Source organism: Amblyomma americanum, chromosome 5, assembly GCF_052857255.1.
Source record: "Amblyomma americanum isolate KBUSLIRL-KWMA chromosome 5, ASM5285725v1, whole genome shotgun sequence".
NCBI lineage: Eukaryota > Metazoa > Arthropoda > Arachnida > Ixodida > Ixodidae > Amblyomma > Amblyomma americanum.
Genome location: NC_135501.1, coordinates 90,105,395 through 90,128,084, shown reverse-complemented (window position 1 = coordinate 90,128,084; position 22,690 = coordinate 90,105,395). Strand labels below are relative to the sequence as shown.

General features: G+C 45.0%; 1 protein-coding gene across 1 annotated transcript in view; it reads left to right on the top strand.

The window, feature by feature from the left end:
* The first annotated feature begins 6,939 nt into the window (after positions 1-6,939).
* The window catches only part of LOC144134872 (uncharacterized), a 34,719-nt gene continuing 18,968 nt past the window's right edge, over positions 6,940-22,690 (top strand). Inside the window, exons 1-2 of the mRNA XM_077667685.1 lie at positions 6,940-7,153; positions 16,310-16,458. Of these exons, the coding sequence (XP_077523811.1) occupies positions 6,995-7,153; positions 16,310-16,458 (308 nt within the window). The 5' untranslated portion in view covers positions 6,940-6,994. The remainder of the gene's footprint in view (positions 7,154-16,309; positions 16,459-22,690) is intronic.

Sequence of the window (22,690 nt, the reverse complement as noted above, 5' to 3'; positions counted from 1 at the left end):
TTTTATAATTTTACAATGAACTTCTCTCCGCACTGCAATTTATCTTATTGGATCAAAAACTATTTAGCCATGTAGCAAAAAATTCATGTCTTTTTTCTCTTTTTTTTCTCGTCGCTTCATAAATGATTTTACGAAAATCACAATGCGCAGGCGGATATTCAGAGCTCATAGATGGCTGCAAAACTTGTCTCTGGAGAGGTGACCCATAACCTTGACGATCAGCAGAATTCTGAATTCTTCGTTCAGCTCAAGTTCTCTTCTTAAGCAGTTTTTGTGCTTTATGATTGCTGGGCGTCCACTGTATGTTAGGTGCATAGTTTTTAGCAGCACGTTTCGAACATCGGGCATCTTTTTCTGACAACGGTAGCGCACACGCGTATTTTCTGGCTTTGTCCAAAAACAAACTACTTTCAAGATTCTGCGTGCGCAGTTGAACACAATAGAAAACTTGGCAGCCAAATGTCACCACCAACTACTTCGAACTTTCCGAACGGCAGTCTAAGTTTATGAGGCAATGATAAAATATTGAGGATTTCGTAAAGCAAAAACGTCTACAGACTTCGTACACCGCAAGAAAATCGTTTTTCTCATTGTCAGAAACACACTGGCTGAGGTAAAAAGTTGACAGCAAGGCAATTTCTACGTACATATACTGGTTTCCATGTTGCTGAGTCATGTCAGCTTGGCGGACATTCCATTTATTGATTTATAACGTAATGTTAGCTGTGGTCAAAAATTTCAGATATAAAACTTGTCGAAATACACAACTGGCTTATGAAGCGCCATACTATATTAGGACAATATATATAGTAATGAGCCGATTAAAGCACATTACGGGTCATAACCGGATATTACGTTCTTATTGAGCCATAGGTTATAAAAATGCAAACACGCCAAATGGATGCTTATCTCCTTGGATCCTCCGTATGTCCACTACAACTGAGTTAAAGGATTTCCAGACAGGCCTTTTCGAAACAAAGGAAAAAAATTGCGATGTGTGCATTAGTATACTGAAAGGCGGTCGCAAAGGGCGAAATTTTGACCACGACTACTAAAACTGTGCTGATCATGCACCACGTGTACCTAGATTAACGTAAATATTTAGTAATTCCTAACGGTTGCTGATCCTCCTGCACCTCAAGTTTAAATCAGAGAATTTTCCTTCTCCAGGATAAACGCGGGACTAAAGGCGACATTGAGGCATTCTAAGGAAGTGATGTAAAGAATATTCTTTATTAATTTTTAGGGTCACCGCCCCAAATGAACTCGGGCTATGCTTGATGCTCCAGTTTTGGGCTCCAGATAATCTTGAGCACCAGTTATTCATTAACGTGCTCTGACATCGCACAGTACCCGTCGTCTAGCATACCGCCTCTATTGAAATTCAAACCACCGCCGCGAAGATTAAACCCTCCTCTCTCGGGTCACTAGCCGAGCACCGTAACCACTGAGCCACCACGCGCTTTTGAGATTATGGTTTTACTCTCCTCTAAATATCTTTAATTTTCTTTTTCTGCTAGCCGGTGAGGTCGACACCTGAAGAAATGAAAGCCAGGCAAGGAATGTCGGCCTGAGCGCAGAGGACACGAAAAATATTTTGGAGAGACATCCAGCTTTTTGGTGCTCTTAAAGGCACCCTCTACAAAGCAGTGAAAAAAGTGACTCAAGCAGATTTCAAAACCACCATGCCAAAGTCTATATGGCGGGATAAAACAGCTTCTTCCATAGATTATTCGGCCATAGCAGCAAGTCTGCTCTGTTTGACTTAAAATCGCGTTCAGAACATCGAGTTCATGCCCTATGAACTGAACCAAAGCTCAAGTCCATTCAACATGGCTCAGCTATAAGTAACAGCTGTGGCATTAAAACTAGGTATCGGTTCCTTTGAAGGAAGGAAATGAGATATATGGCTTGGCCCATCTCCACATACACACCGAGCACAGAACCCATTAGATTGGTCGGCTATGCAAATAATAGTTTGGTAAGTTGGGCCCGGGCACAGTGTCCGTCAGAACAGGATTCCAATGATTATTTAAAAGTGCATGATCCCAGATTCATGTTCATTTATACCCAGCAATGAGCCATACAAGAATTCTGGAAGCACGTCTCTCTTCGCAATATCCGGATAAGCACGCATAAATATATTTTGAATCTTTAAATTAAATTATATTTCACTTCGTTTTAAGGCGACAGCGTTAAGGAGCTCGTGTCGCAGGAAAGCCGGTGTTGTCGGCGTCGGTCGTGAGCGAAAAACTCTCCTCCTTCTCCTCGCAGTGTACCCCACTGCCCCAACAGAAACTGCGTGACGGCAGCGCAAGGAAAGGAAGGTACGCCTGTCACATATTTCGGTCGAGAACTCGGACCGCGCAGTAATGGAAGGAAAATGAAATGAAAATTGGTTTTAAGGAAAGGAAGTGAGGCTTGTCTCACATCTCTGTGGACACCCGAACCGCGCCGTTTGGAAAGGAAAATGAAATGAAAATTGATTTTAAGGAACGGAATTGACGCGTCTGACATATCTCTTGTTCGGGCGCAGTGGGGCCGTGCGGGCCCGTAAGAATCACGCGGTAGCGGCGAACAAGGCAGCGCACATCCAAAGCGCCTTCACCACGAAGCTTGCGGCTTGCTGCCCGTTCGTTTCGGCGCGGAGGCTATGATGGTGTTTGTGGCATCGGATTTGTCGAGAACGGTGTGCCGACGAACTACGACTGCAACTTGAGTCCCGCGCGTTTCGGCAAGGCGCCTGGCAGCGCTTCTACGTGGTTCGCCGCTCCGCGCGTCGTTTCACCGTACCTAGCAGAGCGATTTGTCTAACGGGCAAGGCGTCGCACCGAACGGGCGATGGCGTCTCGTGGACTCCCTGGCAGTGCTGCAACAAGCTGTCGCGTTGTACTCTTAAATTCGAAGCTTAAGAGTCCTCCAACTTTTTCTTTAGGTGGCCTGTACACATTTGGTGAGTATGATGCGTGGTCCGTCGAAAATATTCGGCACTTTTGGGCTTTTGGTGATTGTGAACATTAAGCGTGCGCCGTGCTCTGCCATCCACTCTCCTAAATGCCTATTTACGTCGACTAGTTTCTGCAGCACGCCAAATGCATGTTTCGAATCTGTGCATATGCACCAATAATAGTTATGTAAATATACCTTTTTAGACAGGCTCAAACATTCGTTGGCTATATGTGGTCTAAAGTCATCGGTCACAATCCGAAAACTGATAGGCGAGCATGCCATGCGGGGCATGTGGTGCACTTAGCCTCATCATCACTGCTCAGATATGGAAATGTTCGAGTAACCGCGTGAGCCGCGAAGCGTGGTATCCCGCTTAGCCTATGAAAGGAAGGAAAATCTGCATGAAAGGAAGGAAAGAAGGTTGCTATGCTGAAGTTAACGTGCAAGATATCGTTCGAAGAAGCACGCGTTGCATTTGTTTCCTACTTGAATAATGTTCTACTCGTTCCTTCCGCTAACCGTCCAGAGGCCACTGCTCAAAATGTGAATAAAACACGCCCAAAAAGGCAGACAACGGCGCTTCCTGTGTCGCCGTCAAGAAAGAAAAAAATGCTGCGCCTATTCTGAGCCCTACTCATGTGCCTTATGCATTTAGCAGAAAATCTTAGACATAATTAGCTACCTGCTCTGAAAGATTAAAAGTCATCTGATGAGGCGAGTTATGTAAACTCAATCACGGAGTTTGTGCAGATGACAAGATAGTAGGACACGGGATAAGGGTGGTGTGGGAGTTTGCTTTTAGGGGTGCGCTGGACTGTTTTTTATTAAACGAGGTAGTAGGCTTCTAGACATGTCTACGTTTTTCTCAAAATATCATACGTTTCGCACCGTTATACACTCTGGCTGGTACTGTGTTGCTAGTTAACTTACTCGCATGCTTATCATAACTTATCAAGAGTTTCATCAAGCAATAAAATCATCTATTACAGCAATACCCCTGCAAATTGTGTAATTGCTTTCTGTGAAGGAAATCTAATGAGGGCTGTAATAAAAGTTCTTTTTTATGCACCGCCCCACCTGTATACGACCTGAGGCTCACCGTCGCACTCACACGGCCCTTCCGCTTCCGCTGTCCGCAGCAATTGGGCCGACCCTTGCCCTCCCAAAGGCAGAGTACAAAAATAAATAACTTTCATTGTCTTCGTGTCCTTGCTCTGTAAAGTACTAATATACAATAAATGAGAGAGCCTCAATGAAAGCAAAGTCTGACATGTTCCGCATGTGCGTGTTGCACACAATAATATTATAAAGCCTAAATAACGCAGAGTTTAGTGCATTACACCATATTGATTGAAGGTTGTGCTTTTTTTCAAGACAGAAAGCACGTGTAAAGCGGGGTAAAAAAATGCTAACGTATTCACGGCTCCGCGAATCGAACTCCTCGTGCGTGACTTTTTTTTGTCTAAAGCTTTTTCACTGTAATACTGCTACTGTGTTACACTTGTCTTCTATGGTCGCCGTGTTCACTACGTGCTAATTTGTCAATTTGTGGCGCAGCAGATCCATGCGTACAGAAAATTTTGCACAAGCAGCGCGGTTTGTCGGTAACACCATGGCGCAAATCATCGCTGACCAGGATCAGTGGCAGTGTTGTCTCAGCTGGAGTCGTTTTCCGCACAGATTGTCGAAACTACCGGAACGCAATGGGCGCCGCAATCATATTCACAATCTGTAATTACCAACCGGCATCCTTCGCAAATCAAAAGGGAGATATTGGAGGCGCTGGAGATTAATAGGACCGGCAGAGGTTGCCTAAGCACGCCATCAGTCCGCCTTTCAAAAAAGGGGATAATCTGCCTGAGCGCGTATCGAATGACATGACTTGTTCTGTGCTGCGGTCATTGTTATTTTTTGTCTTCCCTCTATCATGTGCCTATATATCTTTCGATGTTTATAATAAACGTCAGTCGGAAGTTAGCGCTTGTCCTTTGTCTTTATTTGCGTCCGTGTGTTTTTTTCGCGCTTTTCTTCGTACAGTCCATTACCAACTAGCATACAGGGTGTCTCAGCTAACTTTGGCCACGGCTTTAAAATATGCCGCGGCACTCTACGACGACGCGACCAAAAACATGTTGCTGGCCATTGTATGTAGCAACTGAACTATATTTGTATCATGCTTAATGGCATCATTGGTCAAGACTAATAAACCAACATTGCAAGCATCGACGAAAGGCGAAAAGTGCAGTGGGAAAGTTGTAAAGCGGTCCGCGAATCGTCCAACTGAGCAGTTTCTAACTGTCTATCTACTACGTTATCATTTTTTTCCCTCTGTGCAATGGCCGAGAAATTAAAAAAAGAAGTCCTGACATTTCCGCTTGCGCGCCGCTATTGTAGTGCTGTGAAACGTTCCTTGTAGGAACGAACAGGGCATTTAGCCCGGTATGCTCCTGCTTAAAAAGGTGATAGGGCTGCGTTGAAGGCGCTGGCTTTGCGAATTGCGCGAGCGCAAGCGCTAAGGACTCTGTCTGCTTGTCGCTATAAAGCACCATAAGGGAGGCAGACCGCTTCCCTGTATCCCACAGCAGCTGCTGAGTCGCTTTCCTTTCAACTTTTAAGCTGCCGCACACCGGGCCAAATGTTCTTTTCGCTACTACGCGGAACGTTTGGGAGCACTGCAATCGCGGCGCGCAAGCGGAAATGTCACGTGTGTTTTTTTTGTATTTCGCAGGCATCTGCACTGAGCGAAAAAAAGCCGATACATATTAGATGGCACGATAGAAAGTCTTCAGTTGGACGCTTTGCGGACCGTTCTACATCATTCTCATTGGATTTTTCTTGTATCTTGTTTTCTTGCGAAGTCGTTCAATTAACCTCGACTACAACGCAATTAAACACAACACGAAAATTAGTATGGGTTACTTCATAAACAGCCAGCAAATGCATTTGGTCGCGTCACCGTACAGTACCGCGGTATATATTCAAACCATGGCAAAAGTTAGCTGGGACACCATGTTTATATAAAACAGTCATTTAGGAGATCAGAACGCAAAGTACAAGCGAAGCTTGTTAAATGGTTGCCTTCATTAAAATATTCACTAATATCAAAAACAGAGACGTTGCTAACATTTTCAACGGTCCTGGCATCACGCTCACCAAATGTGTGCAAGGAGCTGAAGAAAAGCAGATTACAACATATTCAAATTTAAAAATATAAAATGTCGCAGGCGGCCTTATCCTTATGTGCGAAAACTGACGCGATTTCAGAATTAAGATATTAATCATTTCGGGGAATAAAAAAACATGTCAACATGAATGAGGCCTCATGAACTTCTAAACAAATCATTGCAAGCTTATTCGAATGACAGACACGTATAAGGAACGAAGAAAGCATTGTTTTTTTTTTGCATGAATAGTCTTCAGTTTTCCATCCGGGATGTTAGTGCTGCTTGATCTCATGATATATTTTTATTTTTTCCCTCATCAAAATTGTTTTTTTTCTGAATTAGTAGCACAACTGTTCTTTCTCAATCAGCCTACCCAGCCTAACAGCCTACCCAGAGCTGGTAAAATAAATGAGTTCATTTCACACCATTAACTAGGGGAACGCACCTTTTTTCTGATATATTATAAAGTTAATTCGAAAATTGTAGAAACAAATATCAAAGTACGTTTTCATCACGATATTCGTTTTATTGTCAGTAGCCACCCAATTGGTCTGTCCATTATAGATTTTGTAAGGTTTTCAGTTACGATTATAAGCTAAAGAGGGCAATGGGAACTTTCCTTTCTTTCAAATAAAGTATTTATGTATGCATAGGAAGGGCACGTTTACTGCCAAGAAATGAACAATATGCCTCAAGAAGAATAAAATATTGACTGATCGATGTCACTGGAGACAATTTTAATTTTTTTTTACATTTGGCTTAAAAAACCGGCTGTCATTATTTTAGCAGCATATAAAAATCACCGTAAGGTAGCATTCTTGCAGTTCTCACTTCTACAGCGTAGGAGTCCATTGAACGCTTCGGTCAGCCGCAAGAAGACAATGAAAGTTTTCAAGGCGCATTCTATTACAATGCCAAGTTCTATTGCTAAAGCAGCCCTTATATTGGCGATAACGGTTGCCTTTATGGAAATCGGGACTCACGCGGAAAGACGTATTGACGACGAGCCCACCTACTTTGGGGACCAAGACATTTTCAGGGTAACTTTCACGTCAACATTTGATTCGTCACCCTTCATGCAATAATATCGCTGTAAAAGCCGTTTTCTAGGCTAGACTTTTGTCATTCTCATAACCGCATATCATTGTAGTGCATCACATTTTTTTTTTGCAAACAAAAAGAGCATTTCTGGGCTAAATCGCCCTTAAAGATTATTTTTGCGCATCAGCAATATTTTTTGTTTCTTGCCGCTTCTTTGTTTTCCCCTGGTGACACTAACTACGTACGTACATGTGGTTAACAATTTAAATGGCAATCTCACGTAGCTCGTATATGGCATTTATTCTGATACGAGTGGCTGGTCACGACTTAAACCTTATCCTATTTAACGAGAGGCCACATGAATTTATACCGCCTGAGGCATAGCCCTACAATGGATCGTAGTACGTTTACGGCTAGTGGCCTCAACTAAAAGCGCTATCTTAGATATCTGTATTTCTATTTTAATTATTTTCTTTTCGCTAAGAATATTCCCACATTTTATATGTTGGCAGCATGAAAACTTTATCGATTAAACGAGAAGCTCGGGGCGTGCGCACATACATCTACTATCTTTAGGCGAATAGCATGCTTTTCACAAGGCTTAAAAGGCGCCCCGTGTTTCAGGCATGCCTGGGATGCCTTCATGTAGTAACATTCACAACCGTTAAACTACCCGTCGAAAGCGGTGTTTGGGGCATTTGAAGATGTGCTTATTCGCGGAGGTATTCATTCCACAGAAACCATTAATTTCTGCAGACTGTTGTTTACCTGAAATCTGCACTGCTTTATGGATTATCGCATTAATTTTTCATCGCAATCTGCATTTGGAGATGCAAGGTTCGTTCTGTTCATGCAAGATAAAAACGGCTGAAAAGCGATCACGTGTGTCACACACAGAACTAGTAAATTTCGAGTGTCGCCAGTTGAGATTGTAACCCTGTTATTGCAACCGCCAAGTTATTGTGAGGGCTACAACACTCATACAGAGCTTCCGCTGCACCTCTACGTACGAGCAGAGTTTCTGCCCTAAGCCTTGAGCCATTGCGCTTCTTTCAGGCAGCCTGCTTTATAGTAGTCTCAACATCACGCCACCTTCTCCTATGCAGCGCCTGCGAAACGAAAGCCTCATGACAGAGTTGTGTAAGGAGCGCGCGACGGAAAAGTTGGCTGGTCTCCGCGTCCGAAAAGCCCCAAGCTTTCTTGAGTTCGCCAATACAATCACAAGCGCGCTGGGCCCGAGACCTTTAATTTCCTTCTCATCCGCGAAACTACAGCACGTAAAAAATGGTATATCATACTCATTTCTTAGTTCCTTGCCGCCTACTTCCTTAATACTAGCCTCAGTAGTGATTAACACATTTGCCCCCGTGACGCACGCCGAATTGCGGGCACAGCTCGACCTCAACGTAAGATTAGAAACGGCGCTGATTTGAGACGTAGCTTCAAAGCTTCAGCGGGGGACATCACGGAAGTGTATACTCCAGATTAAAACCTCATAACTGGCGTATTTATGTTTGGTTGCGGAAAGATATACCGGCGTATAAAGCGCAAATATGTTCCAAAGAGATATACTTCGAGGTGAAACATGCAATGCTGCATTCACAGCTCTGCATCATATTTGCTTTCAAAAGTAAACTGACAGAGAAGAAAATTAGGCAGAGTGCGCCGCGTTTTCAACTATGAAGAGGGAATAAAAAAAGCAAATCATGTCTGATTTGTAACGAAACCGTTCCGGTCCTGCAGGAGTACAGCCTGCGTCGATACTGCGCGAGAAATCATAAAAAATAATCGAAACTGACTGTACTAGAGCCGGCCTAGATGTGGTGTATAGAACTGGGATAAAAGAAGTATTATGCTTGGCAAACTACAACATGGCGCATGAGTTGCCCAAAAGAGGGGCGCCCTCTCCTGATTGCCAAATGGTAAAGGAAATTGCGGCGAGACTGGCTGCGTGGCTGCTGCGTGTAAAGCTATTTAATAAGAAATGCTAACGTACCTCCTACTGCCGTTTCACGCAAAAAGAAGGTCACAGGTTTAGGTGCCTTCTATAAAATTGCAGAGAGGTCTAACGCGTTCATAACCTTTCTTGTGGTTTTTTTAGACGTGTTCGCTACATTGTGCAACACAGAAAAAATGTTCGGTACATCCGTGGTTTGAATGCTGAGTTCAACATCGCGCAGAAACTAGCTTCCCTCCAAAGCATGCACGATATCGTAAACGCAGAGGATATAGATTTGTAAAGACGCTATAATCTGGGGACAATCTTGAAGAGAAAATTGTGCTCGGTGTAAAAAAAAACCTATTTGAAAATGAGAAACTGCTTCAGTTGACCGTTCCTTAAAGCCTACGTTTTTTTCCTCATATTGCGACAGGGCCATTGTGTAGGAAATATAAAGACATGTCCTGTGGAATGAAAGATGTCTTATTTGAAACATTTTTAGCTTGCATCGGTTAAATCGTTGCAATTTTCATGAATTCTTGAAGGAGATAAAATCTGAGATCGTAGAACTGATATATGACGTCAATACGATGGGTCATCTGTACAATAACGTTATCGGGATTCGTTAGCCGTAGGAAAGAAATAAATTGGTTAATTGGACACAAGGATCACATTATCCACAACACTTCCGCAGAATCTGCTCTATAAATTGACCGTTTCTGTATGTGAAACGAACAACATAAATAAGGTGAACGTGAGGCTCCAATGAAAGGTACAAATCATTCGCAATCTGTACACGGACATGAAGTGCTTCAGGGCAAAAGTGCAGTCACTTTACAGGAAGGTAAAACTCGAAACTGAGAGCACTAGTGTGCTCTTCAAAGACTGCGGTGGAGTCTGATACGGCATTTTATTCGCAATTATAACATCAAGCTATCTGCACACGCTTCGCGTACGCTTCTGCTCTCTTGATGCCGCGACGAAGGAACTACAAATGTTCAAAAATTAATTTCTCTCTAATATTAGTGGACTGTTAGGTCTGCTTAAATTTAAACGGAACTCAAGGAAACAATTTGAGAACAAGTAAAAAGCAGAAATTATAATCAAATGCTCTAAATTACTACGCTTTGAGCACTTCTAAGTCCTAAAGCAATTTGCCCGCGGTCGACGTCAATTTTTTGCAACAAATTCATTGGGAGCAGACGTTCTCCACAAAAGAGTTTGTGAAGCGAAGATAATGCATTAATTCGCCGCTAGAAATTCTTACTCTCTGCTCATTACTGGTGTTTTAGTTTCGCCTCCATAGTTCAGTGAAATAATAAAGCTAGAGAATCAGCTCCAGCACATAGAAATGCTCCCACCCTACATTTTGGGATCCAGGGCGATATTTCTATGTACCATAATATAGCGTTTTCAGCACAGAGCGCTGTGTTCTTTGTTTTTCGTGAGATAATTCGCAGGTTCTACTATCGTTAGAAGTAACTGTCCACCGCTCCGCCCTCCCCACCCCTGTCTTTCCCAGCTTGCTCCAAATTAAATCATGCTCCATGTACGGTGCACATTACTGAGCTCTTTTGCAGAAAGTCAAATAAATGATGGATGGAAAACTGCGAAAATCCACGCAGAGGACACAGAAAGGTCAGCCGACGCTCGGGCGCTCTGTGTCGTCTCTAGAGATAAGAAAATGCGTCTTGCCACCTAGATTGTTTTGCTGCGTCTTGTCCTCCACATTACAAGAATCCAAAGTGCCAACAATAGAAGAATCAACAATATCTGACGTAGAATTATCTGATGAAACCGTGTCATCTCATGTACAAAATTTAAACGAAAAAACTCGGTCCGACAGGACAGCATATCAAACGCATTTTTACGACGGTATGCGGAATCGGTAACTCATTATCTGCTCATTATATTTAAAACGACACTTCAATAGAAACCGGTTCCAAATGACGGGCTTACTGCTCAACTGGTTCCACTACAGAAAACCGGAAACCAGCAGACAGCTGGAAATTACAGGCGAATTTCTTCAATTTCTTTTCTTTAACTTTAAATTTATTTAACTTCTGAAGTACATGATACCAAACGCAATTTATACACATCTAGAATTACCAAAAGCTTTTTTTTTGCCAAATCAGCATGGTTTTCAGCAATAACTTTAAACTGTAACACAGCCAGAAGAGACAGTCAGCGACTTCGCGAAGGCTCTGAACGATGAGAACAAATCGTACGAATATGCATTCCCCTTTCAAAGGCTTTCGAACAGAGTCCAGCAAAGTCATTTATTAACAATTTGGTGCTCATGGGAATGAATCATAAACTTTTGCACTCGTTAACAGCATATCTAAGCGGAAGAACCGAATTTGTCGAAACCAATGGTTGTAAATCAGATTTATTAAGTGTAATTACTGGACATTGCTTCTGATATTAGTAAAGATGTTATAATGAGACATTTCGCCGACGACTGCCTGCTCTGCTGTGACATAAACTATATATACCGATAATCAAAAGGCACTAAATGATGCTCTCGTAGAGGTCGAAATATGGTGGCAAGGCTGGAAAATGAAGATCACTGAAGAGAAAATAGTAGTTTTGCATGTCACGAACAGGCTGCAAACCTGCCCATGAACGCTGTTATTTGTTAGGATCTCTCGCACGTACTGCAGTAGAAACTCTTAAATATCTCGGATTCCTGATTTTTAGAAATATAAGTTACAAAATTATGTACTAAAAATTTGTTCAGCCGCATAAAATAAGCTATGGTTTTTGTGTCGAATATTAAAGCTTGCCTCACCATCTGCATAATTAGCTGCCAATTTAACCTATGTGCGACATACAATAAAATATGCTGGCATTTTATGGGATTCTGTAGAAAGTGGTTTTAAAAAATTGAAAGTGTTCAAAGAAGAGCAGCTCGATTTATACTGTCGATATACGCGCATTGATTCTGTAACAGATGCTACGTCTTCTCAATTTTCCACCTCTAGCCGAACATCATCGAATCATCAAATTAAAAATTTTTATTTCAGCTCTCAAGGAATTCCTTAAATACGAGAAGTTCCCGTTTTTTGGTCCCCAAGCAACTTACGCACCGGAGACCAAGCAGTGATTACTGTATCCAAACCGCGAACCCACGCATTTATTTGTTCGCGAATTCTTACTTTCCGAGGACGATAGCAAAACGGAATGATATACCAGCATCTCTCTTATGCCCAGTACATCAACAACGTTTGAAAAAACTAACACCGCGTCGCGCTAAAAGATTTTTAATGCCATACCTCTAGCCCCTTGGTGATTTCATCTCACCTGAGGTGACCGGAAATGTAGAAATGTTTTTCTGTTAGGTCTAAATTAACTAATTTCGAAGCGAATATTTACTAACACTGCTTGTGTAAAATAAAAGCATTACGCTTGAAGACATGTGACTGTGTAGAAGAAGATGAACTTTGCCTTTTTGTATAATCGCCGGAGAACATATTACTCCTCAAGTATCACGCCGCACCACCATGACTGCCCCACAGCCTAGAGTATTCCCAAGTAAATAAGTATAACGATATGGCTATTGCCTTTCTTTTTTTCATCTTCTGTAGTCAGATCTGAATTGACTCTTTCCTAAGCAATATACCATCGGTCGTTATTCGTGGTAAAGGTCTTGCCTTTCGCTTGAGAAGGCGATCACGTTCTCGGCGATCGCCTTGGTACTTGTGGAATGTTCCGCCCATGTCGAAGTCTTTGTTTAAGTCATAAGTCCCTGGTGTCTGGAATTCTCATATGCGAGTGAAAATGGTTGCCCGTTCCATCTCGAGTGAAAGGCACTTTCGCACCGCTAGTGTGCATCCGCTTAATGGCCGCAACTCAGTAAGCTTGCAGTTACCTCGCGGACGGGGGGCGCCGTCTGGCGCCGTCACGGCATTTCTTGTCTAGAGGGTCGCGTGCCACACTCCGCCTGTGAGCACCCGCTGGAAGATTCTCCAGACTGCCACAGTTCGTGTTAAAACAGCTTCATTTGGGATGCGATGAGTGTCCACTTTGGTAGCATGTTTATTGCTAAGTGATAATTTACTTCCCTGCTCAATAGCATAAAACTTTCAAGCATGCATAACATTTAGCACACTGTAATTGAAATTATGCACGCCAAAGAAACCAGAGCTCCCAAATCTATTCTATTCTAATACTTTGCTCCAAAGAACAAACACACACGCTGTCCTAACCACCACACGCTAACACAATTAGTTGCTCATACACCTTTACTGCCCTCAGTCCGATACGGCTGAGGAGAAACTTACCATGACGGCGGTCAGAGATGGGAAGCAAAAGAACCTGCTCGAAATCCGTAGCTCTGGACAGGTCACCATTGGACACTGAACGGTAGAACGCAATCCACAGACAAAACCGTAGTATTGTGAGGAGGAAGTAGCAGGGAATCAATGTGATTGATAGGGATTAGTGAGGTTAGGAGGAGGTTTGGAGGAAATATAAGGTGCAAAGAGCAATAAGCAACGTTCAAGATTTATGTTACTTTGGTTTAACGGAAAGCCAAGAGCTAGGAGTGCGATTCATAAATAGGGATATGACAGGAAACAAAGAGAAATTCTGCTACATTATTGAGATGTGCGCCTTATGAAGAAGATGTGGAATAGGCAATGACCATAATAAAATGCAGTACACCCTTGTCGTGGGCGACTTCAACGGTAATGCAGGCAAGAAGCTGGGAAGTGATGAGGGAGTTTTTGACTGCGACATTGGCTCTAGGAATAATGGGAGGAATTTATTAGTAGAAGTGGCCCAATGATATAGTTTTCCGATTATGCATAGTTTCTCCCACAAGCTGATGAACAGGTACTTAACTTTGGTTTGGTTTAGGGAGTCTAGCGTCCCAAATCGACTCAGGCTATGAATGACGCCATAGTGAAGGGCTCAAGGAATTTCGCCCGCCTGGGGCTCTTCAAAGTGCATTGAAATCGCACAGTACATGGTCTTCCAGCGTTTCTCCTCTATCATGTAATTACCTTTGAAGGCCCCGAAAAGCAAGACTAAAAATTAAATTGACTTAATATGGTCGCCCATCTTACACAACGGCGGAATGTGGAGGCGCTATACAACGTGACATACAGTGACCATAGCCCTTTTCTTCGGTTTGTACAGACATGAATACCATTTCAAACTTGCACTTTTTCTTAAAGTCTGCGCTATGAATCTTTTTTTTTTCTTTTCAGGTTAATTTAGAATACTTCATTATGTTGATAAGGCGTTTCTTATGTCCATCGGGGAACGTGGGAATAAATATTTAAAAAGAAACAGCTTGCTAGCTTGTCTTCCAACATTTTCTTGCTGATTAGGCCTGATTTCAAAACATTTTTTTCGCCCGGAGGTCTTGAAACATCCCACGTCCAAAATTTGGTTTGGAAAGCTCGCTGACTGGAATATTTCTAACTGGACGTAGCTTGCGTTTCTTATACGCCGAGTACAGACTCCATTATTGGATGATATAAAAAAGTTAACTTGATTTCGGAGATGCTACCACTTGCTGCGACGTCAATTGATTTTATGTACTGCGGGAAAGACAACTCACCAAGCTCTCAATTGCTCAATTTGAGCTTTCGATATTTCGATCCACATTGCGGATTAAGGACATTTATAGCACAGGCACTGTTATTAGGGGCCTACAATTTCGCAATATTATCACGCTTAGAATAAAACAATAAAAATATAATAAAAAAGTCGAATAAGAGTGGTGAATAGTTAATTATTGGTAATTATTTGTCTAATTGTTGAGCTTCATCGCGCAATGTTCGCCGTCCTGCACCATCCACCTATACAGACCTCAGCGACGTAGCTTTTGTAGTTATTGAAGCAAAAATCTTTGAACATTTAAACAAACCCCGGCGTAGAGGTACAGCAGTGATCGCAGTCCGTCGCACGCAAAAAAAATTATATAATACAGAACAGAAAGGCTGTGAAGGAAGCAGACAAGACCTCTACACGACCTCCACATATCTACACGACTAATCTAGAAGACGGCATTAAGCAGAATTGGGATTGAAAGATAACGAACAATACGCTTGTAATCAGCCGTTCACTAATAAAAACATAATGCACTGCATGGATAGCTTAACGGTTCGTTCAGAAAATAATATACAAAAAACAAAACTAATGATCAACAGCATAAGAGGGAAGCAGCAGTTCACCGTAGGCAGCGAAGTGTCTGAATTAGTACGACAATACAGCAAGATCGGACAGGTATTGACCGCAGATGCAAGCCACAGGAGTAAATCTACTACGGTAGTAAGACTCAGGTGGAATGCCTTTCGCGGGCACTCTGAGGTCATGAAGAGGAGTTAACAATTCCACATAAGTGGGAAGCATGTGGGGTACTTTTTTAAACATTTGCCCAGAATTTCGTAGTGCAGCGCGCGGCTTCAACAGTGCAAACCAGGTGGCCATGATACCGCAAAACGACTTCCGCTCGGACTTAGGCACATACCATTATACAAGAGCTTTGTTTTCCTTAGTACTCACCTATGGCGCGGACGCGTAGTGGTTAACAAAAAGTTTGCAATATAATTTTTTGCAAGCGCAGCGAGTTAAGAAAAAGAAAACGATTAATGAGGAAACAAAGGCAGTTAATAACAAACCAGGCGGAATGAAGAATAAATGGGCACAGTCATGACACGTGAGGTGAGGAAATGATAAGCAAGGGTCGTTAAGGGCTACTGCTTGGATTCAAATAGAAATAAAGCGTAGCAAGAGGTGGTTAAAGCCAAGTGGGCGGAGGAGCTTATAAATTTGCTGCGATAAAGCGGCTTCAGCTAGCACACGCCAGGGATAATTAGAGATATGAGACAGGCCTTACGCCAGCACTGGTCGTGGCTAGGTTGATTATGGTGAGTCATGGAAAAACAACGCCTTTGAGAAGCAAATAGACCTAACATAATAGATTCAGAAAGGAACAGCAGTTTCTGTGCCTCTTTATAGTGGTCAGTGTCGGTAATGCACAACTTTTGTTTTGGGGAGATATTTTTTGGCATTCATGAGTTTTCATCGCGAGAAAGCTAGCGCCGAAGGGAGCGTCGGATTGCCAATAACGCTCAAGAAGTTAAAGGGTCAATAAATCATTGGGAGCACCAAAGCGATCACACCCAATAGGTCAAGAGCGCCTATTCGCTGAGCGCCATGCAGTGACTATAAAATTAACACTAGGTGTCAAACTTACTTTCAGGCCTTTAACATATCGAGACTTTTTTGGCTGCATACCCAGAATTTTAGAAGACATATGACCGGCGGAAGAAGTTGCACTTACTTTGAAATTCAACATATTGATCAAAATGGCATGAATTACACAAGCTACTACAAGGTGAACGGCACCACGTAAGTCTGAAAATAACCCAAGGGATACCAATATCATTTTAAATTCTATATTTTAATATTTAGCGACATTCAGCACTGCATAAAGCCCTGGAAAGCTGGAGGTTGCGGATGTAAGCTAACAGAACCTGGCTGTCCTTCATCTTGGGCACATTACACCGAAGATGCATATGCCAAAGACACTTTAGCTTAAGATAACAAAACGGTGCTTTGGAATTATGAACAAATTTCTGCGAGTTGTTCGTTTACGAAAATTCAGTGCATGGTTCCTGGGGAAAGAAATGGTGTAAAAGCAACGTATACAATAATAACTTAAGATGAATTGTTTCAGGAAGTAGCCATTCTACTACAGCGAAGCATTTCAGCAGCGCAAGATGTTAGCGAGAGATCAAATGGAATGCGATGTCAACCGGGAAAGTTGAGTTTTGTATACGGTGGCGTTACGACGCGTCGGAAAGGGCCGTCGTTTCATCGTGACTGTATCGCTGGGTGGCCCATTCCCTGAAAGCGTACCGCATCTCTGCATATCATGCCCATGGCACTGAATACAGGTTGCCCGAGCCGTATGCGTTCGAACTCCGCCGACGTTGCCACGAACGTGAGCGAAACAAATAACTATGTGATTAACGAGTTTATGAGCAGCAATTCAATGGAGCGAAAGCTTCACTGACGGGAGGATCGCCACTCGCAAGTTCGTGATTCCGAGAATAGGAAAGAACTGCTCCTGATTAAGAAAGTGCGATCACTGGAATCACCATTAAGCAGGCCCAACAGACAGCTGAGCGGCGACAATGCTGTTTAGGCGTTATACCACTATTTAACAGGCAATTTTGTCGGATTCACGTTACTGGTGTGCGAAGCTGTATGAAGCTTTTAATAATTACACTCGCAGCTGCCAGCTTCAAGCCCCTCTTAATCTCTAAAACTATTATGAAACATTGTGAGTTGTCCAGGTAGTGCTAAAATCTGCGGAGATTTGATGACCGCCTATTTAAAGGGCCCTTCAAATGTCTTGTGCCAAAAGCAGGAAATCGAGGAGAGAGATTGACATATAGTCGCCCACCATCGCTCAGCAAAGAGTTTCGACATAGCGCTTTAACACAAGACATATCGACAAATGAGAAAGAACCCCCTTCGCTTTCGCTCTTGACTCACACATCTGAGTAAGCCAGAAATAAATTTCGATCACAGCCAGCTCACACTCTGCGCCCTCATATACGTCTGCCAGGTCGTTTATTTGGGCCGCTCACACCTCTATGACGGCACGACGTGCCGCCGTCACCAGCTGGCCATGCCACTAGCGTTTACCTCTTTTATCTACCAAATGGCACCTGTTTCATCTGCCATTTCGTATTTAGCTACCAAATGGAAATCCCTCAAGGTCCATGTCACGCGTGGTAGTATTCAAGCGAGACTGGCATCTGACGGCAACCTGAGGTATGGAATAGGAAGTGAAAAAATACATACTTGCATATTATGGACTCATTTGTGAGATTATGTGCTGGACATAAACATTAGCACGCCGTGTTGCATTTGGGTTGCAAGCCCCAAGGGTAGCGTTGGCCTGGCGGCCTGGGGCAAAGCTGGAAACATCCGAAGGTGCCGGCAAAGGATGAGTCGACTGGCAACAGAACAACTTGTTTATTCTGGCATCGCAAAAGAGCAGCCGGTAGGGCGACCACGTTACTCGCAGGAAGAAATCGAAGTCTCCCTCGGCGTCCGGGGCAGCGGCGTTTTATACCATCGGAGTCGAGGGCAAGAGGGAACGGCTTGGGAAGAGTCATCCGATACGGCGTCGCTTCGACATGTCCAGACGTGACGGGCGCGTCCGCCAGGCCGGCGCCGGTCAGACCTCCTCGCCTCCCAGTTGGGGAGCTCCTCTCCCCGGCTGCCGCGCTTTGACAAGCGTGGGCAAAACATGCACACACACACACACGCACGCACGACGACACGTGGCACTGAAACCTGCCTGGACGCGCTTGGCGGGAGGCGTTGCGGCCGCGATGAACGAAGCCGCGGCGTCCGTTGCATCCGCGCCGGCTATACCGCGCGTTGTAGGCGAGACGTAACAGACCGCCCCGCCGGGAGAAGGAGATCCCGATGGTCAGGGGACTGCATCCGCTGTCCAGAGGGATGTCGCTCGATGATGCTCGTAATCGAAACCGATCGTCCCTCGATGTTGCTTGAGCGCAGCGCACAGAGAAGGCCTCGTTCTCGGGTTCAGGATCACATAGGACACTGCAAAGTCACTTCGGGAGAGTTGCCATTTTTGTGCTCGTTCCCAGCAAGCGTTAGAACTACGCCGAAACGCAACCGCTCAGTCAGCAAGCACGAGACAACCCTCACTAAGCTCTGCCAGGCTCTTTCCCCTTTTATACTACTGCCTAGTTCCTTACAGTAGTCAAGCAGCACTCAGAACGCGTCCACAAATTGGAAAATTGCACTAGAAAGCACATAATCACTTTGAAACACTAAACAAAAGCAATATGTTAAAAATCCTGCCTCAGGAAGAAAACATCAGTAACCAACAACTTTGAGGCGGATTCCTACGTTAGGGGCTTCGACTTAAGCCATCGGCGTTACCGTTGAGACTCCCCTTTTTGTAACGTACCTCAAAGGAATATTGTTGCAAAGCGAGGCTCCAGCGCAGGAGGCGGCCATTTTTGGGAGATATGGTCTGCAGCCATTGGAGAGGGCAGTGATCCGTCTCAATGATAAACCTCGAGCCGGCTAGGTAGCATGACAATTTCTGAACGGCCCACACGAGACACGCACACTCTTTCTCGGTGGCGCTGTACGCCTGCTCACGACAGGTCAGCTTACGACTAGCATACAGGACGGGGTGTTCCACTTCTCCATTGTCCCTTTGGCACAGTACAACGCCCATGCCTCGCTCACTAGCATTGCACTGAACAACGAACCCTTTTGTGTAGTCTGGCGATCGTAGCACAGGCTGGCTTGTTAGGGCGCTCTTTAGGGCGCTAAAAGCTCTTTCCTTTGTCTCGCTCCAGACGACTGTTTGGGGCTCTGTTTTTCTTAGAGCATCCGTCAGGGGAGCCGCGATATCGGAGTACCTGGGGATGTACCTCTGATAGTAGCCGGCGACACCTAAGAACGACCGAATATCGGTCTTCGTGCGCGGTTGCGGGAAGTCTCGCACAGCGGCCACCTTTATTTCAGAGGGGCGGCGACGACCCTGTCCAATCACGTGACCGAGGTAGACAACCTCGGCCTGTGCTAATTGGCACTTGGGAGCCTTGACTGTCAAGCCCGCTTCGCGCAGGCGGGTTAGCACTGCCCGCAAGTGTGCCATATGCTCAGACCAGGATGCGGAGAATATCGCTACGTCGTCTAAATACGGTAAAGCGAATTCTTCCTGTCCCCGCAACACTTTGTCCATGAGGCTTGAAAAGCAGTATGGCGCGTTCTTCAAACCAAAACTCAAAACTTTAGGACGGAATGTTCCCATTGGTGAAATGAACGCCGCATACCTACTAGCCTCTTCTGTAAGTGGAACCTGCCAATAACCCCTGACAAGATCTAGGGTTGAAATGAACTGAGCGCTACTAACTTTCTCAAGGCGCTCCTCGATGTTAGGGATCGGATAAATTTGATCCTTAGTAATGGAATTAAGCCTGCGGTAGTCGACGCAAGGACGAGGTTCCTTGCCCGGTACCTCAACTAAAATCAAAGGGGAGGTATAATCACTCTCACCCGCCTCAAAAACACCGAGCTGTAGCATTTTCTTTACCTCAGCCTCCATAATATCGCGCTGGCGGGGTGACACCCGGTACGCCTTGGATCGTACTGGCTCTGGGGAGGTAAGTTCTATATCATGAGTAAGGATAGAAGTCCTACCAGGCCTCTCAGAGAACTGACCTTGAAACTCTTGTAAGAGTTGGTGTAGTTCGGATTTCTGCTCAGCCGACAGCGGTGCTTTAATGATTAAGTCACTAATGACCTGATCAGTGTCTTCCCTGTTCGTCACTGAGCCTATTCCCGGAAGCTCGACCGGAAGCTCTTCTAACTTTCCCGTGTCGGGCATTTCCTCTCCAGTACCTGGTGCCTTCAACGCTACAGGCTCAATTTTATTCAGTTCGGACGTGCTCTGAATATCAGCTTGCTGCGCCTCCGACCCTTTCTCATTGCTCGACAACGTCGGCCCCGCAACTACCGCCTTTGCAGCGAGCTCCCGAACTCTCGGTCTGGTTAAGGCCTGAACGCTAGCCTCACCAAACAAAAGCCCCTTCTCGCGCAGGAGGTGATCGGACCTGTTCGAAAATAGGTACGGGTACTGGGGGGGCAGCCTAGATGACACTACGGCCTCCGTCTCAAGTGCTCCGAAAGGTCCTTCAATAAGCACTTTTGCTACGGGCAGACACACGCTATGAGCTTCCACGGCTTGCTTGATCCATGCGCGCTCGCCCGTGAACATATCGGGTTCTACGTAAGAGGGGTGAACTACATCCATTGTAGCTGCGGAATCACGAAGCACTCGGCACTCTTTCCCTTTCACGAGGAAGTCTCGCATGTAAGGCTCGAGAAGCTTCATGTTCTCGTCAGTGCTACATAATGACAAACACACGACTTCTCTTTTTGTTTCTGGACACTGCGCCGAAAAGTGACCCGGCTTCTGGCACGTATAACACACGCGCGCTTGCCTCCTCTCGAACCGCTTTCTGCGTTCGGCTTCGGCTGCCGCCGTCTCCTTACGTTCGGTCGGACTGCTTTCACTCGCATCCGCACTACGCGTGTCCCCCCTTGCTCTCATGGGTGTGAACTTCGGCCTCTCAGACTTGGAGCCAAATTCACCCTTTTGACCGTCCTTAGCTCCGCGAGCCCGACGCGTCACAAACTCCTCGGCTAGCTCGGCGGCTTTAGCCACTGTACTAACGTCTGGCCTATCCAAGACCCAGTACCGCACGTTGTCAGGTAACCGACTATAAAACTGTTCTAGCCCGAAACACTGCAGAATTTTCTCGTGGTCACCAAACGCTTTCTCTTCTTTGAGCCACTCCTGCATGTTTGACATAAGCCTGTAGGCAAACTCTGTATATGACTCATTTCTGCCTTTTTCATTTTCCCGAAACTTCCGACGGAACGCCTCCGCTGACAGCCTGTACTTTTTTAGCAGACTCGATTTCACTTGGTCGAAATCCTCTGCCTCCTCTCTCTTCAAGCGAGCGACTACGTCGGCCGCCTCGCCGGGTAACAAAGTGAGCAAGCGCTGTGGCCACGTTTCCCGAGAGAACCCCTGCTTCTCGCACGTTCGCTCAAAGTTAACCAGGAACAAACCAATGTCCTCTCCAAGCTTAAACGGCCGCATCAGGTCAGTCATTTTGAACGATACCCGTTCTCCTGCACCGTGTGCCTGACTTCCATTACGAGCGCGTTCCATCTCTACCTCGAGACGCTTCATTTCCAAAGCGTGTTGACGGTCGCGCTCTTCTTTCTCTTTCTCTTTTTGTTCTTTACGTTCGCGCTCGTCTTTCTCTTTTTGCTCTTTACGTTCGCGCTCGTTTTTCTCTTTTTCTTTTTGTTCCCTCTCCTCAATGGTCTCAAGGCATTCCGACAGCTCGTCATCCTCAGCCTCCAACTCAAGAATAGCCCTTAGCAGTTCTGGTTTTCTGAGTTTGTCTGAGACATCCAGACCCAACTCTCTTGCAAGCTCCAGCAATTTCGGTTTGCGCAACGACTTCAAATCCATGGCTGCTCCGAATGCTGCTTTCTCTACTGCCTACTATTGTCTTGCCGCAAACTAACCCGGCAGCAACGACAACCACAATTACCAGCTCTGTTTCTGACACTAACAAAAGCCTGGCAAAACTCAGAAGAAGAAAGTCCCGCACTCACCAAACCTCGCAGCCAAGAATTCAGCGCAGTCGTTCCGCTGCAGGCAACCAGTCATCACACAGGGCTCGTTGCACTGCTCCCGGATGGTCGTTGTGCTGCTCAGCATACAATTGACCGCATATCTTCGCTGCTGGCCTGCGTTGTCGCGATTCCACCGCTGGCAACCAGTTGTTGCATTTGGGTTGCAAGCCCCAAGGGTAGCGTTGGCCTGGCGGCCTGGGGCAAAGCTGGAAACATCCGAAGGTGCCGGCAAAGGATGAGTCGACTGGCAACAGAACAACTTGTTTATTCTGGCATCGCAAAAGAGCAGCCGGTCAGGGCGACCACGTTACTCGCAGGAAGAAATCGAAGTCTCCCTCGGCGTCCGGGGCAGCGGCGTTTT